General features: G+C 42.7%; 1 protein-coding gene across 1 annotated transcript in view; it reads left to right on the forward strand.

Moving 5' to 3' along the window:
* The window catches only part of LOC121273208 (sodium channel protein type 8 subunit alpha-like), a 228,576-nt gene extending 208,137 nt beyond the window's left edge, over window positions 1-20,439 (forward strand). Inside the window, exons 22-27 of the mRNA XM_041180199.1 lie at window positions 935-1,219; window positions 2,692-2,745; window positions 13,557-13,694; window positions 14,966-15,070; window positions 15,751-16,021; window positions 19,292-20,439. Of these exons, the coding sequence (XP_041036133.1) occupies window positions 935-1,219; window positions 2,692-2,745; window positions 13,557-13,694; window positions 14,966-15,070; window positions 15,751-16,021; window positions 19,292-20,439 (2,001 nt within the window). The remainder of the gene's footprint in view (window positions 1-934; window positions 1,220-2,691; window positions 2,746-13,556; window positions 13,695-14,965; window positions 15,071-15,750; window positions 16,022-19,291) is intronic.
* The last annotated feature ends 7,218 nt before the right edge of the window (window positions 20,440-27,657 follow it).

Consider the following 27,657-nt stretch of genomic DNA (forward strand, 5'->3'; position numbering starts at 1 on the left):
ATGGGAGTGGTAAGACCTGTGTTAATGCCTGGGATTCTCCACATAATGTCTTCCAAATCTCATCCCTGTCTTCCTGGAGAGCTGTCAAGTTAGAAGATCAGGTGGTTCCCTGTAATGTGGCAGGGGAGGACTGGAGGCAGTTAGCCTCAGGGCTGCCCCAGAGCACCTCCAAGTGGCCAGTTATAGAGCAGCAATGGATTTGAGGCCTTGATCGGCCTTGCTCTGACTTCTCAGCCAGAGTATGATGTGTGGCCTAGAGAAACCAAGGAGAAAAAAATGAGAGATTGTAACTATAATATAGAAAAAATTCTAATCATTTGACACTTTATCCTTAACCTTCTTCAATTTAAAAGCAGTCTAATAAGGGGAAGTGTGAAATATCTACATATTCCTGTAGTTTGTTTTCCAAGCTTGATTCCACTCAGAGCTGTGCTTTTGCCAACTATCTCATGATATGCATTACAAAGAGCTTGTAAAACCCCTTGTATATGCAGGAAATGGCATAAAGATGCTGTTCTGTAACTTGCATGCGTACCTCAATCACCACCGCAGAATGTCCGCTTCCAAACAGCTTGTAAGACTGCACGCTCAGCTGTTAACTTTACCATTAGCCCGCTTATTCACACATCCAGTTGGAACGACAGGGTTTAAGCTGGGCAGCAGGAGGATGTGAGCTAACTCATTTAAGAAAATAATGTCAGTCGCTTTATTTTTAAAGATCAAATAGCAGGATCACAAATATCTGTATGGATTCCTGGATCAATCACACAAGCAGTTTTGTAGCTTTAAATCAGTCAAAGCTAATAGTCCTGTATAGTACTTGACTATGCAGTTAGGCGACAGCAGCTTAAACCCTGACCTAAGATCCCTGGTGTATTGTCTTAAAAAAGTTTCTCTTCACACTGATTTTCTTTCTTTCTGCGTCCTGGTGCAGGTTGTTGTCAACGCCTTGGTGGGTGCCATCCCTTCCATTATGAATGTACTGCTGGTCTGTCTCATCTTCTGGCTCATTTTCAGCATAATGGGAGTGAACCTTTTTGCTGGAAAGTATTATTTCTGTTTTAATGAAACCTCAGAACATAGGTTTCTCCCCAAGGAAATAAACAACAAGTCAGATTGTGAGGCTTTTATAAACCAGACCAGCGATGAAATTCGATGGAAGAATGTAAAGATTAACTTTGACAATGTGGGAGCAGGATATCTGGCTTTGCTGCAAGTGGTAAGTTTCTTTCCTATTTCATTGCTGCTCATAGACTTTTTTGCTGTGTTTATATTTGTGCTCAACAACAGCTTCCAAATATGTAGCTCCTTTGGCATCCCATCAAGGTAAGGAAAGGTAGCCCTGGGAATGGGACATTTTCCAATTCAGGCACCGATACACCAGTATCAGACAGTCCTTGGTCAGGTAATCAATGAAGATTGAAGTGCCCCATGCTCTATTTCAGGGATACACCTCAGTTCCAACCTCAAAAGCACCAAGGCAAGATTATTTTTGTTCCCACACTGACTGCCCATCCCAGGCTTGCATGGGACTCATTGTAAATTGCAGATGCGTTGCCCATGATATTCCTTCTATAATCTGAGAATGGGGAAGAAGAATTAATACTGTCTGAGGAACTTATTTCACCAAGCCTTTACGTTATATGGTAGCCTTGAGATTTGCTTGATTTTTCTTTTACATAGGATTACATAGGATTTACGACACAGAAGCAGGCCATTCAGCCCATCAAATCCATGCTGGTGTTTATGCTCCCTTGAGCCCCCTCCTATCTTTCTTCATCTAAATCAACCATTGTCACTCTTTATTCCCTTCTCCCTCATATACTTGTCTAGTTTCCCCTTAAATACATCTATACTATTCATTTCAACCATTCCTTGTGGTAACGAGTTCCACATTCTCACCACTCTCTGGGTAAAGACGTTTCTTCTGAATTCCCTATTGGATTTTTTGGTGACTATCTTATATTGCTGGCCTCTAGTTCTGCTCTTCTCCACAAGAGGAAACATTCTCTCTGTATCCACTCGATCAAAACCTTTCAGAATTTTAAAGACCCCTATTAGGTCACCCCTCAGTCTTCTGTTTCCAAGAGAAAAGAGACCCAGCCTGTCAATCCTTTCCTGATATGTAAACCCACACATTTCTGGGATCATCCTTGTAAATCTCCAGGAGTTAGGGGAGTGGAGCGAAAAAGGTGCAACTTTGCTTAACCTTTATTGAGGAGATGAACTGGGTTGGGTGGAATGTGTGACCGAGCAGAATTGTTACATGAGCTGTGAAAGGAGCAGGTTTCTTGGGCTGCATGTTCTTTGGTTTTGTTTAGCGCTGCTTGTGGTGCTTTGAATAACTGATAAATTTAAGGGCAAATGTCACACTCTCAGGGAGTCTCACTCAGAGGGACTCGAAGTTGCAGAGTTGTTGCAGTGTTGTGGACCTATCCCTCAACACACTCACTTCAGGCCACCTTCCCACTGGGAGCGCAGGATTGATGAATTTGTTCTTCAATGACATTTCTTGATTTAAAGAAACCAGAGACTTCATTGAACATGAAACTAATGTGCTTATTTTGATGTGGGACTATTTACAATATGGCCATCTCCAATATTGCCAAAATGCTAAATTCTGCATTAATCATATTGCAAAATAGTTGAATGCAGTACATTATTCACTGGGTGTTCATTTGATATTCCCAGGCTACCTTTAAAGGTTGGATGGAAATCATGTATGCAGCCGTTGATTCACGAAGGGTAAGTGCAACAAAATGGATGGTGAATTTTCCACAATGATGGGGAATGTAAGATATCCTGAGTTACCAGTATAAGGCAGGCCCCAGGTCACGTGTCCTCTCCATGTTGCATTCCTGCAAGCAAACCAGAGATGAAGCTTCCCAATATCAGTTGGATTAACTCCCTTAGCCATGTAATCCAGAAGTGGTCAGGTTTGATGGCAGGTCTCTTCTGAGTTAGCAAAGCGCCAGTTCAGGCACTGTAGAAACATAGAAAATAGGAGCAGGAGTAGATCATTCGGCCCTTTGAGCCTGTTCCGCCATTCAACATGATCATGACTGAACCTCTATCTCAACACCATACTCCCGCTCTCTCTCCATACCCCTTGACGCATTTAGAGTCCAGAAATCTATCTAATTTCCTTCTTAAATATATTCAGTGATTTGGCCTCGAAAGCCTCCTGTGGTAGGGAATTCCACAGGTTCACCACCCTCTGAATGAAGAAGTTTCTCCTCATCTCAGTCCTAAATGACCTACCCCATACCCTGAGACTGTGACCCCTTGTTCTAGTACCCCCAGCCAGAGGAAACATCATCCCTGCATCCAGTCTGTCCATCCCTGTCAGAATTTTATACGTTTCAATGAGATCCCCTCTCATTCTTCTAAACTCCAGTGAATATAGGCCTAATCGGCCCAATCTTCTTTCATACGACAATCCTGCCATCCCAGGAGTCTGGTGAACCTTTGCTGCACTCCCTCTATGGTAAGTATATCCTTTCTTAGGTAAGGAGACCAAAACTGCACACAATACTCCAGGTGTGGTCTCTGTATATATCATCTGTCAGCCCTGGGATAAGGAAGCATAGCATCAGCCAGCATTTCTACCCCTGCTCGCAGTTGAGTAACCTGCTGTAAAATGCACTTGTGTGGTCATGAGGTGAAAACAGAATTGGGCCCATCAGTGACTTCCTCAGTGGTCAAATAAAGCTGGTGACTCTCCAGTCTCACCCTATGGTTGAGGTATCAGAGCCTTGCTCATAGAGCCATACCCCCGACAAGTCAACACTTTCAGGGATGGGAGAGAACATATGAAGGTGACAACGTGTTCTGTTTACAGTATCGAGGCAAATCCTAATTTACCCAGATGCTACAAAAATGAACTCAGGAGAAAATCTCTGAGTTTGTGATTTGGGTAGAGAGTTGTAGGGAAAATTCTGTTTTAACCAGCCTTGTTTTAAACAAAAGCAAAGAAATTGTACCATCAGATCCTCACTCTGTTTAAAGTTAACTGATGGACTGGATAAATAGCAGGGTCAACATGCGACTGAAAGTTTAGGGTCAACTCTGGACATTGTTGAGCAATTACTCCATGAGGTAGTGATGTTCCAAAACTGCTAGACTAAGGATTTATGATCTGCAGTAATCAACCAGCCAGGCCAGAGTAGTGAGAGGTCTGGGAATGGGCAAATATTCTAGAGTTTGAGCACTGGGGAGAAATGTGTAAAGATAACATTGGATTACTTGAGAACTTTCAAGTGGTCCTTTGAGTTATTTGTTGTGTACCATATTTTACAGACTATAAGTCCTCCAGCTTCAATAGTGCTTCAATTAAGCTGCCTCTTGATGCTTTTCTTCAATTTGAGATGATGCTGACTCTGCATGTGCTTCCCATTAGGACCTGTGGGTCATTGTTCCTTCGGTGGTTCACTGGTATGTCATTTGCATTAGGTATGACAAACCACATCAAGAGAGATATAGGCCTAGAAATTCTTCAGCTGAGAAATGGGCACTGATGGGTACAAGATGGTGCATGGCGTTCATTCCGTGTCGGGTATGCACCTTATGCTATATTGCTTAGAACATTCTTCAGTCATTCAAGGTGCCTGTGTGCAAAGGAGTTTTCCCCCTTGGTTATGCAAATCAAGGGCCTAGTGCTTATTCCAGGCCCTGTGTGATACTGAATTGTGAATACCTGCAGTGTGCAAACTGCAGTCAAACCAGCAGTCTCTGCAGGGATTCAACCCTAGCTGATGCAGAGCCAGAAGAAGCAGCAGAGGCCCTCCTAGCTCCAGACTGAATCATCTGCAGGCTATTGCCCACCAACTCCCTCCCCCCAACCCCACCCCCACTCCCCACTCACCTCCCCTCCCCTACCCACCACCAAAAGGACTGTCTTTGATCTTTTGGCTTGTATATTAGAGCTGTGCTTTAAGATACTTGCACCCATCGAATGGGATATTATAGTGCAATCCCATATGATGTCCAGATCAGAAGGATCCACAGTTTATAGTGGAGACTAGGAGGTGAAGAGGAAGGATGAACAACCAGTTTTAGAACACCCAGTGCGATAAGGTCATCCAATATGACAATACCTCAGAGCTGACACCTTTCATTAAGTCCAGCAGATGGGATCTGGTCTTTCATGATGTATCTAGATGATAACTTGCCATAGCTATTGGTGAGCACATGCTCCCTTGAGGGCCTCCTAGGAGCAGTAGTTAGTGAAGATGACATTTTATTTCATAGAGGCTCGAGCTTAAGAGTGACTAGTTTCTCTTGGGCACAGCAAAATCATTACCCATTATAGTCGACATCTTTATACCATTTGAAGTATTTGTATAATTGCGTGCAGTGAATGTGTTCAGTGTGGTGATCCATTGTGTTTTCACCCTTATGCCTGTTGCATTAATGTGACATTTGATACCAAGCTGAATGATTCCCTATTAGAACTGACTCTGCCCACGCCTCAGCTAATCTGCTGCTGAAACCCTTGTCCATGCCTTTCTTACCTCTCAATTTGACTATTCCAGTGCACTCCTGGCTGGCCTCTCACATTCTACCCTCTGTAAACTTGAGGTCATCCAAAACTTTGCTGCCCTTGTCCTTACTGGCACCCAAGTCTCATTCACCCATCACCCCTGTGCTCGCTAACCCATGCTAGCTCCTGCTTAAGCAATGCCTTGATTTTAAAATTCTCATCTCTGTTTTCAAATTTCTCCATGGCCTTGCTCCTCCCACCCCCTTCCTATCTCTGTAACCTCCCCTAGTCACACAACCCTCCGAGATATCTGCACTCATCTAATTCTGGCCTTTTGAACATTCCCAATTTTAATTACTCCACCATTGTTGACCATACCTTCAACTACCAAGGCCTTAAGCTCTGGAATTCCCTCTCTAAACCTCTCCACCTCTATCTCTCTCATCCTTTAAGAGACTCCTTAAAACCTACTACTTTGATCAAGCCTTTGGTCACCTGTCCTAATATCTCCTTATGCGACTCAGCATCAAATATTGCATAATAACACTCCGTGAATTGCCTTGGATATTTTATTATGCTAAAGGTGCAGTGTAAGTCTAAGTTGTTGTAGAACAAGTAGCTATGCTGGATGGCTGTGAGGTTTTACTATACCTCTTTTAGTGTTTTGTTGGCCTGATATCTCAGTCCTGTGTTCCTGCACCCCTCTCAGCTATACCTGGCATGATTGGAAATGAAGTATTCCAGGCTATAGAATCTTTAGAAGGGTCAAGATAATTGGGAAAAAAGAGGGATTAGTGATATTGATAAATACGTTCTTTACAGATAGAAAAAAAACATGTACACACATTGCGCCTGTTCAGCTAAACAAAAACAAATGACAGCCATTCGCTGTTTTATTCCCCAGGGCAATGTCTTGACCAATCAGAGTCAAGCTGCCTGGTTTAAATTTCAAACAGTGCTTGGCAGTTAACTGTCAGTCATCATCAAGTGGTGTGCTCTCCATGGCAACGCCCCTACCAATCAGAGTCACCTTGCCAATCAATCAGCACTCTCTTCTCATACAGTATAAATTTGTTGTTGCCCCTGACATTAGTATTTTCTTGCGAGTTATCCTGATGAGTGTAAGATGAAAAGCTTTGACAAAAAAAGTGCCTCCTTTTTTTTCAGCAACATTGATAAAAGACGCAATTACAGCAGTAGAAAGGGGAGGCTTCAGTAACAGTGATCAGGCAGTGTAAACACTATGGTAAAAGCAAAATATTGCAGATGCTGGAAATCTAAAATAAAAACAGAAAATGCTGGAAAAACTCAGCAGGTCTGGCAGCAACTGTGGAGAGAGAAACAGAGTTAATGTTTCAAGTCAGTATGACCCTTCTTCAGAGCTGAAACTCTATGGGTTGAATAAAAGGAACAAGAAGGGATGCAACACCGTGGTAGGAGTTGTCTACATACATCCTGCTAGTAGTGAGGTAGTGGTGGGATGTTTAGAGACAGAGATCAGGGAAACATGTAGCAAAAGCAATGCGGTTGTAAAGGGATATTTTAACTAATGCATTGATTCGGAGGCACAGAATAGTTCAAGTAATGAGAAAGGGAATGGACAGTACAATTCCAGAACAGTATGTTTTAGAACTGTGAAAGGAACAGGTCATGCTAGATGTTGTGATGGGTAACAAACCAGGATTCATTAACAATCTGATAGTAAGGCAGCATCTAATGACTGTGGTATGATTGAATTTGATATTAGGCTCGAGAGGATGAATCAAGAGTCACAAACAAAGGTTTTAACTTAAGGAAAGCAAACTTTGAAGGGATAGGAAATAAATTGGCCACAGTAAACTGAGCTGAGCTGTTAATGGGGACAAAGAAGTCTTTAACATTATAGAAAGCTAATACATGCCATTATAAAGGAAAAGCTTCATTTGTGTGGTCAACAATTGAGCTAAGAGTTCAATGTGGGGAAAAATGAAGTGGTCCATTTTGGATCTGAAGTAAAGTGGAGTATTTTCTTAATGTTGAGAGACTAGCTAAGGTGCACTATGTACACAAAGCACAAAAATCTAATGTACGGGTATAAATAGTCATCCAGAAGGTGGCCTAATCTCAAGGTGGCTGCTGTACAAAGGGAACAAAGTTGTGCTTCAATTTTATTGACCCTTGGTCAGATCCCACATGGATTATTGTTCAGTTTTACACACCACACCTCAGGAAGGATCTATTGGGTCTTTAAGGGGATGTAGCGCAGATTCACCAGAATGATACTGGTATTTGAAGGGTTAAATTATGAGGCCTTTGCTTATATTTCCTTGAGTTTAGAAGATTGAAGGGTGACCTAATTGAGATGTTAAAAATGTTGGAAGAATCCAATAGAGCAGATCCAGAGAAACTATCCCCTCTGATGAAAGAATCCAGAACAAAGGGGTATAATCTTCAAATTAGAACTCAGTCATTTAAGAGTGAAATCAGAAAGCACTTTCTTACGTAAAGGGTCGGGGAAATCTGGAATTCCCTCCCCCCCAAAAAGCTGCGAATCTCCAGTTGGAGTATTTAAGACTGAGATTAATAAGTATGTGTCGGATATCAAGAAGTACGGAGCAACGGCTGTTAAAGGATGTTGCGATACAGAGCAGCCATGAACAGGCAGACGCAAGGAGCTGAATGATTTACTCCTGTTCCTGCTTCTCCCTGGTCCTCAGTTGGTGAATCTGATTTTGCAACACACCCTATCCCATAAAACTTTTCATCCATAACTGCACATATCTGACTTTTGAACTAGACTATCTGCAGAACTTGCAGACTTGTGCAGAGAACAAGCTCCATTTGTGAGCAGTTCCTGTGAGGTTTGAACCCTCGGTTGCTAAAGCAGGGCCAGTAAACATGCCAGACCTCCACTGAGCGGGTGGCTGCCTTCTGTAGATAACATTTACCTTACTTCACCAATCCACTGTGACTTCGCCTGTGCTTCCCCCTTCAGGTGGCTGACTAGGTTCTGTGATCGTGTTTGAATGAAACACTACTTGTGACACTTGATGCTAGAAGACATGCACTTGTTCAGAGGCACTGGCTGCTGATGCACTTACATGTTCCATTGCGTGTGGAGGGAAAGGTGTCAGGACTTTTGTTCAATTAACCAAACTGCAGCAGCACGATCATTGAAAGCCATACTGTGTATGCTGCTCAAGTCGAGTGTATGCCTGCATGCATACTATTCAGCCAGGCAACATTAGACAAGATGAACATGTGGTACAAAAGCAGAAAGTCCTGGAAGTACTCAGCAAGTCTGGAGAGAAAAATGTTTCAGGTAGATGGCACTTTATCAGAAGTACTTGGAGGTGTAACGGTTTTTAAGCAAGGCAGGGAAGGGTTGGAGGGGGCGAGGTGGTGTGAGGAGGAGGAAAGAAAAAAAGGAACGTCTTTGATAGGGTGCAAGGCAGGAGAGAGCAAATGACAAAAAGGATGATGGGTTAGCTTCAGATTTCCAACATCTGCAAGTATTTTGCTCTTGTATGAACCTTGTGGCACTCGCTATATGTTCAGAGGCATTCCCGAATGTTAGTGTCTTCCTTGCCAATGATTTCTATTGTTGCCTCCTTAAAACTATCAAGGAGCCCTGTCATCTCTCGTACCAGGAGTGCCCATTTATTAGTGACGATTAAATGCTTCCTTGTTCTGCAAATACGACAGTATTCAAAGGTTGAGAGTACATAGGGCAGTGAAAATGTGACAAAGCAATATAATCCGGGTGACATAGTTGATGTTTAAAGGGAATTGGCAACACCTTGCTTGATTCATTTACAAGCCATAATTGTCTGTACTGGGTTTCTTTTTAGTAACCTTCATGATTGCATCTTGGCTGTAGTAATTTGTCATATTCAAATCGATGATTCATTCCCTTAGTTATCTCATGATACCACTTGACTTGTTCACTTCCCCATAATGTATTTTTTCAGGGCCAAGCAGTTTATGGAGGTATCCTTGCCAGGATTCACTCACTTTAATTTCCATTTATGGCAGATGCATGTCATTGCACATTAATATTAATCGCTTAATTTTGTGGATTTCTTCAGATCTGACATCTTGCAGTAACCCTTCCAAATCTGGCAAGACTGGAACAGCTCTCGTTCACCCTCTCTGACATTTCCTGTTGTGAATGGCGAACCAAGCACTTCTCGGGGGTGGGAAGTGCCCCCTCTGCCCAGTCAGTCTTTCCCCCCCACCCCAGCAACCTACCACTGCTGCTCCCCGCCCCACCATCCCCAAATAGATTCTCAAGCGTTTGGCCCTCAAAGTGACATTTCTACTTCCAAATAGGTGCTGGAGAGCATCACTGTACCCTCTGTCCGCCCCCCCCGCCACCGTGACCCCTCTCCCCGCCCAGCCACCTGCAACACACCCAGGCATGTTCAACAAAGTGAGTGCTGTCAGTGCTGGATAATGGAAAACATTTTACACAAGCAGACCTCACATCCCCTGAGATTCAGAAGTTGCAGCCTTTCAGAGTTCTGCCCCGTCAAAGCCTTGTCTCCTTTGTACTCACACAGAACCAAGCCCATCAGTGCACCCTGCGTTCTCACTCTGGTCTTAGATTTTCCCAACAGCAGAAATCCCACATAAGTTAATTACAGGCTCCAAACTGACTTACAAAGTTTTTTCACAATATTAATTAATATAAGCACATATGGCACTGCACAACTTTGTGCACTGAATGGTGAGCTACTAAAAGGGTTGCCAACTGCGATTGACTGTATTCCTGGAGGTTTCATCATATGACTTGACCCCACCCTGCAGCCATTGGTTGGCCAGTACATCCATCCGTGTGATGCACTGCCTTCCTACGCCAATTGGAAAACAAAAAGACTCATTATCTGATTGGATGATGCTTGACTGTCAGCATTTTTTCCCCCATTTTCAATATTTTTATATCTGGGAAAGAGAAATGTTCAAAGAAAATTTAACAAAACAATCTTTTTTAATGTCCCGATGATTTTTCTCCAGGGTTGCACACAGCAGTGTCCTGGAGATTGATCTTCAATTCCTGGAGGCTCCAGGCCAATCCTGAAGGGTTAGCAACACTCGCTCCACACTCCTAGACCTTGGGTGATACATTCTGCAGTAAATGTTGTGCAGGGAGAGAAATTCAACTCTCATTGATTTGTGCAAAAAGGCTGCCACATTCAGTACATAGATTCACAAATATTTGCCTGAGGCCTGGTGGATTTTTTTTTTAAATCCATTCTTGGGATGTGGGCATCATTAGCAAGCCCAGCACTTATTGCCCATCCCTAACTACCCTTGAGCAGGTGGTGGTGAGGCACCTACAACTAAGTGGCTTGCTAGGCCATTTCAGAGGGCAGTTAAGAGTCAACCACATTGCTGTGGGTCTGGAGTCACATGTAGGCCAGACCAGATAAGGATGGCAGATTACCTTCCCTAAAGGACATTAGTGAACCAGATGGGTTTTTATGACAATTCAGTGGTTTCATTATGAACATTAGCTTTTTTTAAATTCCAGATTTATTAATTAATTGAACTTAAATTCCCCCGGCTGAGGGGTGGGATTTGAACTTGTCTCCAGAGAATCAGCCCGGGCCTCTGGATTGCTAGCCGAGCAACATTACCACTGCGCTACCATCTCTCAAATTGGGCCATGGCCTCATTTGCATTTAACAGCTGAATTTCAGATGCCAGTGGTCAATAGCTAGAGCCTGGGAAATTCTGGCTGGCCCATAGGTAGCTTCCGGGTGTGGGGGTGTTGTGGGGGCTGCTGGAGGGAGAGGGTAGTGCACTGAGCCAGCAGTGGCCCACCACAATATTTTTGTGGAGCCAGGAACAACACATTTGGTCTACCTGGCTCCACAAAAGCGAAACTATTTCAAATGATTTCCAACTGCAGTCTTTTCTTAAGAGCCTCTGGTTAGGCTGTGAGGTGTAAGCTCCACCGATCTACAGACCAATTTCAATCAGCTTCCCACAACCTACATTAAGACATTTTTGCAGGCAGCCAAAGTCTGTGTAAGGTGGGCTCCAGGCACACCTAGAAACCCTTTGCTTTCAATTTGGCAGCAAGCACACTTACAGAAAAGATCGAGAGAGGGATAGTGTGACCCAAAGTTAGAACCAGCCTCCCCACCCCTGAAACAAAATTGAGATTGAATATCTTCACTGAACTATTTCCCTTTTGTCCAAAGATCACAGTCAATTTGATGTAGACAGAAAAATGCGAATGTGCCTTGCAATGTCCTGTCTGCTCATTTGCTTCTGTGCTGCTGTCAGTTTTGAAGTGAACTTTGCACAGAATAGGTGTTGTTCAGACTTCAGAAATGTGGCTATTTGATTAACATTTTTTTTATTCATTCACGGGATGTGGGTGTCACTGGCTAGGCCAGCACTTATTTCCCATCCCTAATTGCCCCTTGAGAAGGTGGTGGTGAGCTGCCTTCTTGAACCACTACAGCCCATGTGTTGTAGGTACACCCACTGTGCTGTTAGGAAGAGAGTTTCAGGATTTTGACCCAGTGACAGTGAAGGAACGGCGATATATTTCCAAGTCAGGATGGTGAATGGCTTAGAGGGGAACTTCCAGATGGTGGTTTTCCCATGTATCTGCTGCCCTTGGCCTTCTCGGTGCTATTGGTCGTGGGTTTGGAAGGTACTCTCTAAGGAGCCTTGTGAGTTGCTGCAGTGCATCTTGTAGATGGTACACACTGCTGCTACTGTGCATCGGCAGTGGAGGGAGTGAATGTTTGTGGATGGGGTGCCAATCAAGCAGCTATTTTGTTTTGGATGGTGTCAAGTTTCTTGAGTATTGTTAGAGCTGCACTCATCCAGGCAAGTGGAGAGTATTCCATCACACTCCTGACTTGTGTCTTGTAGAGTGTGGACAGACTTTGGGGAGCCAGGAGGAGGTGAGTAACTCGCCATAGAATTCCTAGCCTCTGACCTGCTCTTGTAGCCGCAGTATTTATATGGCTAGTCCAGTTCAGTTTCTGGTCAATGGTAACCCCCTGCCCCTCCCAAGATGTTGATAGTGGGGGATTCAGTGATGGTAATACCATTGAATGTCAAGGGACGATGGTTAGATTCTCTCTTTTTGGAGATGGTCATTGCCTGACACTTGTGTGGCATGAATGTTACTTGCCACTTGTCAGCCCAAGCCTGGATATAGTCCGGGTCTTGCTGCATTTCGACATGGACTACTTCAGTATCTGAGGTGTCGCGAATGGTGCTGAACATTGTGCAATCATCAACGAACATCCCCACTTCTGACCTTATGATGGAAGGAAGGTCATTGATGAAGCAGCTGAAGATGGTTGGGCCTAGGACACTACGCTGAGGAACTCCTGCAGTGATGTCCTGGAGCTGAGATGATTGATCTCCAACAACCACAACCATCTTCCTTTGTGCTAGGTATGACTCCAACCAGTGGAGAGTTTCCCCCCAATTCCCATTGACTCCAGTTTTGCTCGGGCTCCCTGATGCTACACTCAGTCAAATGCTGCCTTGATGTCAAGGGCAGTCACTCTCACCTCACCTCTGGAGTTCAGCTCTTTTGTCCATGTTTGAACCGAGGCTGTAATGAGATAAGGAGCTGAGTGACCCTGACAGAATCCAAGCCGTGCATTGGTGAGCAGCTGATTAAATGCCTCTTGATAGCACTGTTGATGACTCCTTCCATCACTTTACTGATAATGGAGAGTAGACTGATGGGGCGGTAATTGGCTGGGTTGGTAAACTAGTCTAAAGGTAGGAACATTGAGTATTTACAGAAAACCAGATAGGCTGGCCTCTGTCAACTATTATAAGGCTTCCAGACACAAGGCAAACCCTGCTTTGGTTTTTATGTTAAATAGAATAAGTGAAATATGTGCATGTACAAGGTGAGTTCTTTGATCTAAATGCACACTGTAAAAAGGCTGCCTAACCTCATTATCTGATCTTTCACATCTCTTACATTGTTGAAGCTGCCTCACGAAGTTTGAAGGGGTTAAAAATTTTTCCTGCAAGTCAGAAGCTCATTTCTGCCTTCACTGCTATTGTGTTGTAGAATATTAATGATTAATACTTATCATTTTAGGCTGGAGAACAACCACTTTATGAGGACAACATCTACATGTACATATATTTTGTAATCTTCATCATCTTTGGATCTTTCTTCACATTAAACCTGTTCATTGGTGTCATCATTGATAACTTCAATCAACAAAAGAAAAAGATAAGTTTACTTCTCTTTGTATGAGGGAAAAAAGGATCTGATTATGGTTTCTCACTATCTTTTTCACAAACCTTCAGTGACTAGTCATTCATTTGGACTCCATGTCCAAATATCAAAGTTCAATATTATCAATAATGAAGAAAAAGGCATAATCATGAACCAATCAAGTGGAAGTCCAATGTCGCTAATGCCCTCTTAGGGCATGGTACCTGAAGGAGGAGAAGGTAACGCTAGTGACATCAGGTAGCAGAACATCAGGGCTGCACTGACTTCACTTTCTCTGTTATCACCAAATTATTTCTCCATTCCTCTTAAGCTACTGACTTCCTGTTAGGTTTTGGCTCCACCTCTGTATCGATCTCGCTGCCCAAAAGTGGCTATTATTTATGAGTTCTTACTGTAAGATTGAGGCACAGGGAACATCACAACTGAGCCTGATCCTATGCTCCTTCAACATTTACACATGCTTCCAGTGATTGTTACCCAATGTCTTTGAATGAAGTTGCTAATGGACAACATGTAGATGAAGAGGAGGGGGCTAAGGATAGATCCCTTAGGTACTCCAGTGGTATCAGTGTTGCGGTGGAGAGAGAAGCCAGTGGTGGAGGTACTCTAACTACAATAGTTTAGACAAGAATGCAGCCAAGCTAAGGCAGTCCCACAGAGTGGAACATCAGAGGTGGGGTGTTAAAGCGGGAATAGTGTGGTTGACTTTGTCAAAGGCTGTGGACAGGTAGCGAAGGATGAGGAAGGATAACTTACCACTGTACAATCACAGAATGTCAAAGTCATTTGTGACTTTGTTAAGGGCTGTTTCAGCATTGTGGCAGTGACTGTGACAGTGATTGGAGGGATTCAAATTGGAGCAGGAAAGATGGGCACCGATTTCGAGGCAACAATACAATTAAGGATTTTGGAGAGGAAACAGAAGTTGGAGATGGCAGTAGTTTGCAAGGACAGAGAGGCAAGGATTAATATTCCAAGGAGATGGTTAATGACAGTGGTTTTCAAAGGAAGGAGGAATACCTGAGGAGAGCGGAACCATTTATAATGTCAGCTAGCACAAGGGAATTCAAGTGCAGTCAAAATTTTGGCACCACATGGTGTCTAAGCTCTCAGCAAAATAACTCTTGGATAAGGGGATAATCATTTGTGCAATGCAGCCCAGTAAAGAGTCACCTACTTAATGAGGGGAGGGAAGAAAACAAATTGAAAATATGTACATAGTAGAATTCCTAAGGTTGTAACCAGTTTCTTTCTGTTCTCTTTACTTTGGAGGTCAGGATATCTTTATGACTGAAGAACAGAAGAAATATTATAATGCAATGAAGAAACTGGGATCCAAAAAGCCTCAGAAACCCATTCCAAGGCCACTGGTAAGCAATGCACAAGAACTAAAAGTGCTTAGACTACAGACAGAAGAAATGCACTGAAGTTCCTGTTCTTAACTCATCTAGAAACTGTTTTCTTCCCTATCAGTGATTAGTAGGAGCAAGGGCTCTGACAATTGTCACAGATATTGGCTGTTCAATCTGTAAACATATTCCAGATGAAACACCTGCAGCCTTAATAGTGAACATTGTGTGTAAATTTAGCAATGAGATGTTCTTGTTCTAACTCTCTAGTTCTTTAAATTAGTGAAGAGAAAGTAGTCTTTCAGCTGTATTTCCAATCCTAGATGGCTCAGTCAATGCTCCTTCAGCACTCAACAAGGTTTCCTCTGTACAGACAGTGCAGGTAATTGCTCAGCCTGTGCACAAGATGGCTCTGTTTTAGAAATCCAGATCTAAACTTGCTTCAACAAATCCACTTTGTTACAAAGCTGGAAAAGTGCTTTATTTCACTGAGTGCCACCTCTTTTCTCTATACCCAGCTTCTAGGTGACATTGGGGCAGTCTGAGTGTTAACTCAAAAGGTGTGAAGCGGATTTTCATATTCTGAATAAATTAAAAGACATTTTTCCTGGGTGGCAGAGTGTACTTCAAACACAAAGGATGCAATATACTCTTTGCACAGACAATAATTGTTTTTTTTTCTGATTTTTGTTTGGTTACAGAACGTAATCCAGGGTGGAGTCTATGACTTTGTCACTCAACAGGTTTTTGACATCACCATCATGATTCTCATCTGCCTCAACATGGTAACAATGATGGTGGAAACAGATGATCAAAGCAAAGAGAGTGAAAACATTTTGTACTGGATCAACTTCATCTTCATCATTTTCTTCACAAGTGAATGCCTGCTCAAACTCTTTGCGCTGAGACACTATTATTTCACAATTGGGTGGAATATATTTGACTTTGTGGTTGTGATCCTTTCCATTGTAGGTGAGTAATAATGTTTAAAGAACAATGTTTGTAAGTTTAACAAGAGCTCATATTTGTTCAACAGTGTACTCATTGTGCAATCAATAAAAGGTCAAGCACTTGCTATTTGATAGGCAACATAGAATCAAAGAGCAGTAAAAATTTACAATACAAAGCACCCCTGATATCAGAATCTGGTCATATGTCAAATTTTGGAAAGATGACGTTCTGTGATAGGCATTCACGATTTTCTTTCATTTTTGACCTTTAGGTTTGAATCCAGACCAGATAAATAAGTGAAAGCCTCCAACTGGAATTGTGCTCGACAGGGTGGGTGCAGGAAGGATGTTTCCCCTGGCTGGGGATTCCAGAACCAGGGGACACAGTCTCAGAATAAGCAGTAAACCATTTAGGACTAAGATGAGGAGGAATTTCTTCACTCAGAGGGTGGTGAATCTTTGGAATTCTCTACCCCCAGAGGACTGTGGAAGCTCAATCATTGAGTATGTTCAAGACAGAGATTGATACATTTTTAGATATTAAAAATATCAAGGGATATGGGGATAGTGCGGCAAAATGACATTGAGGTAGAAGATTAGCCATGATATAGTTGAATGGCAGAGCAGGCTCGAGGGGCCAAATGGCCTACTCTTCTTAATTCTTATGTTCTATGTTATCAGCTCAGATAATCCAACATTACATTGGCATTGTTTCAGAGAGGGCAGCTGATGTAGGAAATGGGTTGGGGAGCAGAAATCATGGGAAGAATTTTACAGCCACCCCGCTGGGCTTGTGTTTAGCAGAGGTGGGGGAGCATGTAAAATATGTCAGGCGGCTAGCCCACCGCCTTCCCACTCACCCCCATAATGCGCTAGGTAGGCAGGTGCTGAAATTGGCAGCCTATCCACCATATTGAAATGAATAATTAAAGGTCAGTTAGGCTTGTTAGCCTGGGATAATATGCTGCCCACTCAATAATGCAGTTGTTATAGGTAGGCAGGTGGGAGGGAGTGGGCCTAGATGAAAAACAAGAAGGAGAAAGAGTGTGGCATTTCATTCAAGGAGTGCCCCTGTGTGCATCAAGGGCCCCCCCACCCCCAAGATTCACCGAGCCCGCCCCACATCTCCCCCCCCCCCCCCCCCCCCCCCCCCCCCCGACCCTTCCTCACCACCTGCCCTCCAAAATCTAGCACCCCACCTGCCTCTCCCTCCTCTCTGGGCTCTGCGATCCCTCCCTGCCCTAAAATCCTGGGACTTGCCTTTCTGCAGTAGCCTTCCCTCTCCTAATATCCTCCTATCCTCCTTCCTGAAGTCTTGGCAGTGCCCACTACTGAGCTCTGGCGCTGCTGGGACTGCTGGAAGATTGACCAAAAGCTCTTGAGGGCAAGACTTCCTCCCACTGAGAGGTGGAAGTCCCACTCTCAGCTAGTTTGGCCCGCCCTTAGCATGTTATGGTTGCCGACTGGCTTTCCTTCCGGGGTGGGGGTCGTGGGGTGGGGCGAGGGGCGAACGGTCCACCCATCCCCCATGAAATCCAGCCTCATATTGCTGCAGTACAGTGTTTATCTGAGGCTGGGGTTAAGATGCAGGGTTGGGCCAGAGTAGAAGGAGCATTGTACTGAACTTGGCCCATACTCTGTTAATTGGGAGAATTTGATCCTGATATTGGGAGCCAAAAGGCATTTAATATTCTCGTCCTGACATGCCTCACCTTGATAAGTACAAATCACAACATAAATAAATTTTCGAAAGAAGTAAAACTTTCACCAGGGAACTGACGGGAACCTGTTCTAAGCTCCTTTTACACTGTATTGAAGTCGAGGGCGGCTGATATTGGGCTGGTAGTAAAGTTGACATTCCACCCAATCCCTTGTGTTTCCTGTCTGGAAAATTAGGTTAAAATAACCCGCCACTTTGTGTCTGAGGTGACCATTGTGTTTTCTACTAGTGCCTGTCTATGATGCAAGTGTTCTCACTGCAATGTGAAATGGAACGGACAATGTGCCAAACACAGGTATACGTGCTTAATGCCATTGCTTTAGTGGTCACAAGGAGATCAATACCAACCCAGAAAACCTGCATTCTGTTGCCGAGGCAAAATGGGAATTTTGTTTTAGCTATTGCAATCTTGGTTCCTGCGTTTTAATTTCCCAACTGAAAGACAACGCCAATAGAGGTTCGACATCAGTGAAAGTGATGATATTAGAGTCAGCTACCTCTTCCGTTCTTCACCATCTTCCCTTTAACCTCCAAAAAACATGAGCAAGGGAGTTCGGCACCCCCTTTCTCCACACACACACACACACACACACCCACCCCCAACCATGACCACCACAATTTTCTTCACTCCGGCCCTGATGGAAATGGAAGGTTGCACACACACTGGGCTACAATTCCACACATCGTGGCACCTTGTCCAAGTGCCCATTCTTCAAACACGAGTCAAGACAGTGAGTATTGGCAGACCAAATTGTGGGCGGATAGAGGGCTGGTGGGGGGCATCAAAGACAAAAGTCCACGCAATGCATTTTCCAGTATGAGTCATTGGGCAACAATCAGGAGTTGGAACTTGGACTTTATTTTTCCCTCGCCGGAGACAACAAGGTCTTAATGTCAGTCAACACAGACCAGAACCTAGGACCCTTCCCAGTTGGTGCAGCTCGTTTTTTTACAGCGAGGCATTTCATGAATCTGCAAAACAAAAACTGTGCATATCATCGGACCTTTTGGGTTTGTGTTCCAGGGTGTAACACATCCCAAACATTTACATCCTGGAAAATTACACTAATGCTGTCCTGCGTAAGCAGGGTATGGAACAAATGGAAAATTATGGAGAATAAGTATTGATAACATTTTGGGCTCTTTTTGGGGCATTCAGCTGCTTAACTTATTGCAACTTGAAAAATATTAGTGCAAAGGGCACCATGCAACCTGAGATCGCCCTGCATTTTCACACACAAATTTTTTTAGCACCAGAAATTGGTGCTTCTTTGGGCTAAACACTTGCTGAACATTATGATTGTTTGACACCAGGAGTAGTGCAATACTCCAGGCCAAAGACGCCTCTAAACCTGTAATATTTATTGAGGTTTACAGTTCTATATGTACAGTTAGTAAAATGTTCATCATTAACTTTGATGTGAAGTGAGGAAATTAATAACTGTTTTGCAAGATACATCTGCACGATCCGATCTTATCATTTCCTTAGTTATTTTCAGTACCATGTATCATCTGTGGCAGATAAATTGCTTTAAAGCAGAAACGTTAATAAAATCTCTTCTATTTCCTCAGGAATGTTCCTGGCTGATTTAATTGAGAAATACTTTGTGTCGCCGACGCTTTTCAGAGTAATTCGATTGGCTCGAATTGGTCGTATTTTGCGTCTGATCAAAGGAGCCAAAGGAATCCGAACGCTATTGTTTGCCTTAATGATGTCTTTGCCTGCCTTGTTCAACATTGGGCTTCTGTTGTTCTTGGTCATGTTCATCTTTTCCATATTTGGAATGTCTAATTTTGCATATGTCAAGAAAGATGCTGGTATCGATGATATGTTTAACTTTGAAACATTTGGCAACAGCATGATCTGCTTGTTCCAGGTCACGACGTCTGCCGGTTGGGATGGTTTACTCTTGCCAATCTTAAACAGACCACCAGATTGTGACCTTGAAAAGGAGAACCCAGGCACTGCTGTTAAAGGAGACTGTGGCAATCCAAGCGTGGGAATATTTTTCTTTGTCAGTTATATCATCATATCATTTTTGATTGTTGTGAACATGTACATTGCCATCATCCTGGAGAACTTTAGCGTGGCAACCGAGGAAAGTGCGGAACCACTGAGTGAGGATGACTTTGAGACATTCTACGAAATCTGGGAGAAGTTTGACCCTGACGCCACACAGTTCATTGAGTATAACAAGTTGTCTGACTTTGCTGATACCTTGGAAGCACCTCTTCGAGTTCCTAAACCCAATCACATTGAACTCATTGCCATGGACCTGCCCATGGTGAGTGGAGATAGGATTCACTGTTTGGATATCTTGTTCGCATTCACCAAACGTGTACTTGGTGAGGGTGGAGAAATGGATGTTCTCCGGCAACAGATGGAGGAGAGGTTTGTGGCATCCAATCCCTCCAAGGTATCCTACGAGCCAATCACTACCACTCTCCGGCGCAAGCATGAGGAAGTTTGTGCCATCATTATTCAGCAGGCTTATAGGGCACACTTGGCAAGGCGAAAAATCACCACCAAAGGAAGAGTTCCCTGTACTAAGTCGGGAGGGCATGCAAATGAGAATGGCAACACCAATCAAGAGAAAAAAGAAGGATCTCCCTCCACTGCATCACTGCCATCATACGACAGTGTAACTAAACCTGAGAAACAAGAGAAGGATCGAAAAGGCAGAAACAACCAAAAAGACATCAGGGAATCTAAGTTGTGAAAAAAAATTCCATTTGCAAGCAAATGTTGTTTACAGACTTAAAAAAAGTATATAGATATATATATATATATAAATATATATATCAATGCAGAACAGTGACCCAATTTCTAGAACAAAAAGAACTCTCATCTAGAGATCTATACCAAACATAATCTGCTTACAATATAAAGTTGTTGCCTAGACGGCAGTGACCTTCCCCTGTCATGACACTAGGACCCTGTACAGCAAAGGGGATTTAATAAACTCCAACAGGTGGTTACTGCATCTACAGTACTTCAGCAGTCACTGCAGCAAAGGACAAACAAAATGGCTGCTAGGATCAGTACATTGCCAAGGGGGTCAGACAGACAGATTTTATTTTCTCATTTTATTTCACTCTTCCAGACAAAAACAATACCAAGGTTTGTTTGACCATGCAAAATTATGGTTGCCTCCTTCCATTATCTGTTCAGCAACTGTAACATGTAGCCCATGTCATTTTTAGTCACGGTTCCTTTCTTATATCTGCATATTTTTCTACATGGGCTTCATGTTGTTTGGGGATAAGGGGAGGTAAGTGGGTTTTTTTTCGGACTGAGGGGGACTTGCTCAGGCCGATTCCAAAAAAAAATGTGCTTGTTCAATGCATAGAAATGATTTGCATGATAGCATGCTGTGATCAGAAATCATGCATGTAGAGTCATAGACCACAGACACAAGTACTTTGTCCACCCAGTGGTTTCGTCTGATGGCTGAGGCGGTCCACTGTAAAACATACACTGTATTGGGGGACAGCCTAATATCATGCCCTTCACAAGTATTTACAAACTCTTTAATGAATCATTCATCCAACCTCAGTAGAAGTAAAAAAAAAAGGGGGTTGTGTGTATGTTTAATAGCTAATGTTCTGAACATACAGCCATTGTTGCACATAAATTGCTGCTCTGTATCTTCCTTAAAGGGGAAAATTAAAATACAAGAATGGCTTGTTGTATTTAAATTTCAATGTAAACCAAAACTAGGGCTTCAAAGATCGTTCATTTGTATCTTGCAGTATTGATTAATCACCTTCATATTGCAGAGTAGACATTTTATACAGAGGTAAGGAATGCTGTGTACATGGCAATTTATCTCTGTGGTGCAATTTTTGGGTACTGGATAATAGGGTGTACGTAGCACCAAGATGTGTATTAATCCGAGTTGATACAGTTTTTGAATTTCTAATATCTTTAAAACAAACAATGGACATTTACACCTTCATCAGTGATGGTTTGCAGTTGGCACTTTGATGCATGTTTTTCTTGCTTCTGTAGTCACATATAATGTTTTTTCTCTAATAATCACATTTGTTTAAAAAAAATGAATTAAAAAAAGAAAGAAATAGAAATAGCACGACAAGTCACAGTGCTGAATGCAAGTGGCAGGTCGTGTGGCTTCATTTCATTTCATTTATGGTCATCCGGCGACAGATGACAACCAAATGAGGAGTCATGTTTTTCCCCTCGTTAGCTTCCCCAATTAGAATATGATGTATAAAACAAAAAGTCATACATATATGTACAGGCTATATTGTAAGCAGCACAAACGAATGCTGAAAGGTGTGGTTGGAATTTTTAAGAGAATATTATAAATATTGTAATATATCATTTTATTTTATTGGCATGCATTTTTTGTAAATACAACAAAAAAAATTACAAAATTAAACCGAATGGCTTCAGGCTGATGCCATTGTCACAATTGTTATTTTGGATCCATGGATACTTTTTCATTTGTTAACATCCCAATTCTTGAAGCAGAATGGCAAATTGTAAAGACAACAAATTTGAAAAAACCCACTGTTCTCTGGTTCTCTGTGCAATAAACCCATTTAAGACCAAATCTGTTCAGAATTAGATTTTTCGCGCTAATTTGCAGAGATCCGAAACTGGCAAACGAAAGAGTAGGCGGCAAAAGAAAATAGTGCATTAGAAAGCAGCAGCATATTGTGGATGCATTTTGTTCTCATTTCTGTTTTGCAGCAAGATCCTTGATGTCGTCCAGTGTCAATTCCAGGGCTCTTGGGCTCACAGTAATTGCCTGTCCTTACATAACTGCTCTGAATGGAATCAATAGAATGGGGTCATAAGAGCAAAGAACCAAGCCACATCCTGGTTTTCATTTTCTGCTACACAGATGTGAACTGTAATTTTAAAATCTTAGTAGTAAACTTGACTAGTAATGTGTTAGTGAAATGCATGGTGGATGATGCTATTACCCAAACAATGATGGTTAAAGCTACATTATTAATACAAGTCTAAAGAATAAATATTACACTTTTTACTCTACCAGGTTGAGGCTGTCTTGGTGTGGATTTTTGTGTTTAGTTCTTTTTCTTGGGGTCTTGTTTCCAGGGGGTACTGTCTTCAGTGAAACCTGCTTTTTGCTCGGCGCAAACTCCCCCACCAAAATTGCATTGTGAAAATGTGAGCTGCTTGTGGCAAAAATGGTACACTGCTCTAGTGACTGTTTTCTCCCTCCCCTTCCTGCAATGAAGACAGTGCCCCTTCACAGCTCCGAACCCCATTGTGCACCAATTACAATTAGAGCCTTTAACGTTTGATAACGCCCCTTTCAGTGCCTAAAACATTAAAGAGGGTGGGTCGACATTCCTTTTATCCTGCCTGTTTTAGGGGCAGAAGCATTTTTAAGAATTTATTTCTTTCACGGGGCAGGGGCTTCGCTGGCTAGGCCAGCATTTGTTGCCCCTCAGGTGCTGTTAGGGAGGGAGTTCCAGGATTTTGAACCAGCAACAGTGAAGGGTAAAATTGGCATATAAAATATACCATTGTGAAATTATTGACTTGATCTTAGGCGAAGAAAAGAAAGTATGCATTGTACGGACCCCATCTTCACAAATGATTGCAGTTAAGCTTAAAGAAAGATTCTTTAAAGAGGATAAGTCATTGCATGTGGTCAAAAGCATTGCTAAAAGAAACACTCTTGAATACTGCAGTGGGTTTAACCACAATGACTGGATTTGTGTGCAATCTGGACTGACGAGACAAAATTCTCCCTTCTCTGCTGGTTACATGACCTGAGTGGAATGAATTTGGGGGGAGCCTCCTGGTTGTTGTGATCTAATAACACAAAACTGGCCTTCATTCAGGACTAATTGGCACATTACTTGCCAGTCAGGGCGAGCACGAGTTGCTACATGGAAGCAAATCACAGTGATACAATGGGAGGCGCTCTGAAATGATAAGGATGGGCTCCACTATCAGGGCAGAGCTGAAGGAGCTTTGCTTTGCACCAGGCTGTGCTATAACCTAATATTAAAGGGCTTGATGCTGACACTGAGTGACAAAAGTGGGAAAACTCTTCCACTGCTCATGTCTGGCATCTGTTTCTTCTAGCGCAAAGTTGACCATTTCTGACTCCCATAAAAGGTGAGTTTTGCTAACCTTCACACTTCCAATTGTTCTGTTCCAAAAAAAATGCAAACAAAGGAATCCCAGTCAGCAATGGAAAATAAAACAAAAAACTAAATACACAAAAGGTGACTCTGCAACCCCCAAATGCCAGCAGGGAGTTGCACTTGCGGTTTATGGGATGGAGCTTGGTCTCCAACTTCAAGTTTCCCTGCAGGGTTCCCAATTGAGTGTGTGAGATTACAGAGTCACCCCCAATTTAATGGAAATAATGAACTCAAATTCATCTATTTTATTTTCACGCATCCAGCTCTGCTTCATACTAACATCGATGTATTAAGCTGAAACCTGCGTCTGTGTGACTTGGTTGGGCTCCCACCTCTCGAGTCAAAAGGTGATGGCCCCTCGTTCCATGACTTGGTCTTAACACCTAGACTCTCACTCTGGTGTTGAGTGTGCGCTGTATTATTGGAGGTGCCAACTCTTGGGTGCGATGTAAACTGAGCACCCTCCTGCTTATTTAGGTGGAGCTTAACTATCCCAAGGCACTAGTTGAACAAGAGCAGGGAGTTCTCCTGGTGTGCTAGTCAACATTCCTTCCTCAATACAAAGCCAGACTCGGCAGGTGATTGCTGTATTGCTGCTTGTGGGATCTTGCTGTGCGCAAAATGGCTGCTGAATTTTCCTCCATTGCAACAGTCACTGCGGTTCAAAGTAACTCATTGCTTGTGGTGTTTTGAGGTACAATCAGGCGCTATGTAACTGCAAGCTTCCTCTTGTCCCATTCATGCCTAAATATGTCCCATGACATTACCTCACAATGAAGCACAGACAGTGTGGACATTTCTCACTGTTGAATAGTCGGGCCACTTGTGTGGACTTTTTGATGTTGATCTGCTGGGAAATCTTAAGCAATGCCCCCTTTTTTTTCTTCTGTGTTACTCTGAGTCAGAAGTTGGAATGGGAGTTAAACCCATAGAGGGTGTACTCTAGGCTGCCAGTTAAGAGTGAAATACTTGCAACCTTGTGATACTATCCAAAGAAAAACCAGGCTTCTCTCAGTGCCCTGGCCAACGTTCCTTCTGCCACTGACAGTAATAAAAGTCACTCATATCTGCTGCGTGTGGGATATCATGGTGCGCAAGTTGCTGCTGCTGCTATATATGACTGCCCTTGAAAGTAATTAATTTCTTTCAGAAGCACTTTGAGAGATATGTCCAAAAAAGTGCAATCGGGTGCTTTATAAATGCAAGGCCTTCTTTCTTCCCATTCATTATTGGCTAAATGTATTCCATAATGTACTGAGGGAATGCTGCATTTTCAGGAATATTATTCTGTGGATGCGATGGTAAACCAGTCTCTGCTTGCCCGAGTGGTTCAGGTGGACGTTAAAAGGTTTTGTAGCACTATTCAAACAAAAGCAAGGAATTCTCCTTCAACTGCAACTTTCTTCAATCAACCCTTAATACCTAAAGCAGATTAAGCGGTTATTTATTTTATTAATAGTGGTGGGATTGTACTGTGCGCAAAATGGCTACTGCATTTGCCTACATTGCAGCCTTTGCACTCCAGAGTAAATCATTGCTTCTGAAGCACTTTGAGAGGTTTCTGGGAGATGTGATGAGGTGCAACATTAATGCAATTCTTTTGCCCATTCATTATTGCCTAAATATATATGGCACTACACTTCACTCAGAGTCTGAAACACAATGGGATTCTACACTTCTGAGGCTAGTGAGCAGTCAGCATTGATTTGTACTGACTTTTTGATCATGATTAACCGACTGAGGAAACTTAGCAGTCTGCCCCATCTGTTTTGCTAAAATTACTGTTGTGATATTTGGCATTTACTTGCGCGTGTGAGTCAGAAGGTTTGTCAAGTCCCCCTCCAGGGCTCAAGCATAAAATCTAGGCCATCGTTCCAGTGAAGTGCTGAGAGAATCCTGCATTGTCAGAGGTCCCATCCTTCAAGAGGAGACGATGAGCCTTGACTGCCTCTTTCAATCAACATTGCATTGCTATTTGTGGGATCTTGCTGTGCGCAAAGCGGCGGCTGTTCTTGCCTGAGGAACACCAGTGGTTGCATTTCAAAGTCATTTGTAGCCCGTGAAGTAGTTTGAGACGTTTGGGAGATGTGAAAGGTGCTTTTTTAAAAAAGAAGTAACTTTTTTTTTCTGCAGTATTGCAAATCCTTTGAAGCATAGTGCTTGGTATTATGGCATGCAATTCCTAAAGGGACCTGCTGGTACTAAGATGTTATACCTTGACAATGGGTTAACTACTGATGGTTGGGTTGGCTGATAAATTATGGTGAAGGATAGAAGCGAAGCCTATGCATCTTACTATCTGTCAGTCAATGTTGGCTTTTAATTACAATTAGCTTTGTTTTCCGCTTTTGCTTTCAGGATTTTTCTCTTTGATTAATTTGCCTTATAAGCTTCCCCGATGTTGATAAAAACATTGCTTGGTATGGAACTGAGTCATACAGACTGATGTCCCAGTTTAATCAGACTGTGTTGAGTGAGTTGGTAGTGGCACCAAAATTGACCTCTGAAAACTTGGGAAAGGGAAGGGAAAGCATGCTCCACTTCCAGCTACTGATTGTTATCTGATGACTCCTAGAAAGTGCACATCTGTGGAAACTGAGAGACACCAAGTTGGAGCCAACTTATGATGCTGCTGCACCCAAATAGCCTGGTAGCACTCAGTAAGCTGGCACTTGAAGAATGATGACTTGATGAAGGTAGTAGTGGGCATCTGCCATTCTTAGAACTAAAAGGCAGCACAATTTGAACCTTTGGAGGTGGAAAATTAGGTTTTCTTCTCCGTTTTATTGGCTGTCTTCTCCGTTCGACGGATTTTGTGCCTTGGGATTGGACTAATCACATCGGGGATGATAAACAGGTACATCATCAAATTTCAGGACCAATTAATCAGTTGGTATAAGTCTTTAGTGATGGCATTTCCTCTCACCAGTTGGTTTGTCCCTCTCAAATGCAGGAAGCAGTGTGATACACAATTCTAATTTAAGCCATGAAAAATAAAATCATCTAATTAAGAAAGTGGAGAGGAATGAGGTTTGTGTGCCTTGGTCACAAGAGGATGACATTGGGCAATGTTTCAAAAGCAAAATCATGCTCTCCTTGTGTTAACACCCTGCTAAATGCTAAAAAAAAATCTTGCTTATCTTGCCTCTCAGTGATGCTCAGTACCACTGACTGTTGTAATCTGTATGTGCTAGAAAAAGGTAATACAATAAATATACCACTTCCTTCATTGTGTTTTTTTTAAAGTCAACATTTCTCACCTCTGGCAGCCATATGGCATCTGGCCAAAGTAAGTCACATTGTGAAATCAGAAGTGTTTTGAAACAGACACTAATCCTGAGGGAAGAGGGTGAAGTAATAGGTTTAAAACATGGATATCTTTGCATTCTTGGATTTGAATCCAGTCCAGACTGATGGATGAAAGTCTCCTCCCTGAAATGTCTAAGAGTCCAAGGTGAAATGAGTTTTGACATGCTTCAGCCCACAAACGAAAGCTTTCAGCATAGGTTGGCAGCTCAAACCATTTGTGAAGAAACTGAAGGAGTGATTGGACAGTGTCTTGATCAGATTTTGAGAGTTCAGAAACATAATGGGGACAATCTTGACTTTGTGTGATAGTGCACAGCATCATGGGTGGCAGTTTAGTTTAATTGGTTTCATTTAAAAAGATTATCATGGGTGGCAGTGAGTCAGCTGTTCCAGAATGGAAATAAAAATCAGGAGAGATGCTGACTCGCAATCTCACAAAGTCAAGGTTATTGCCAAAATGTTCCAAGTGGCGGAGT

The sequence above is a fragment of the Carcharodon carcharias genome, chromosome X (assembly GCF_017639515.1).
Source record: "Carcharodon carcharias isolate sCarCar2 chromosome X, sCarCar2.pri, whole genome shotgun sequence".
Taxonomy (NCBI): domain Eukaryota; kingdom Metazoa; phylum Chordata; class Chondrichthyes; order Lamniformes; family Lamnidae; genus Carcharodon; species Carcharodon carcharias.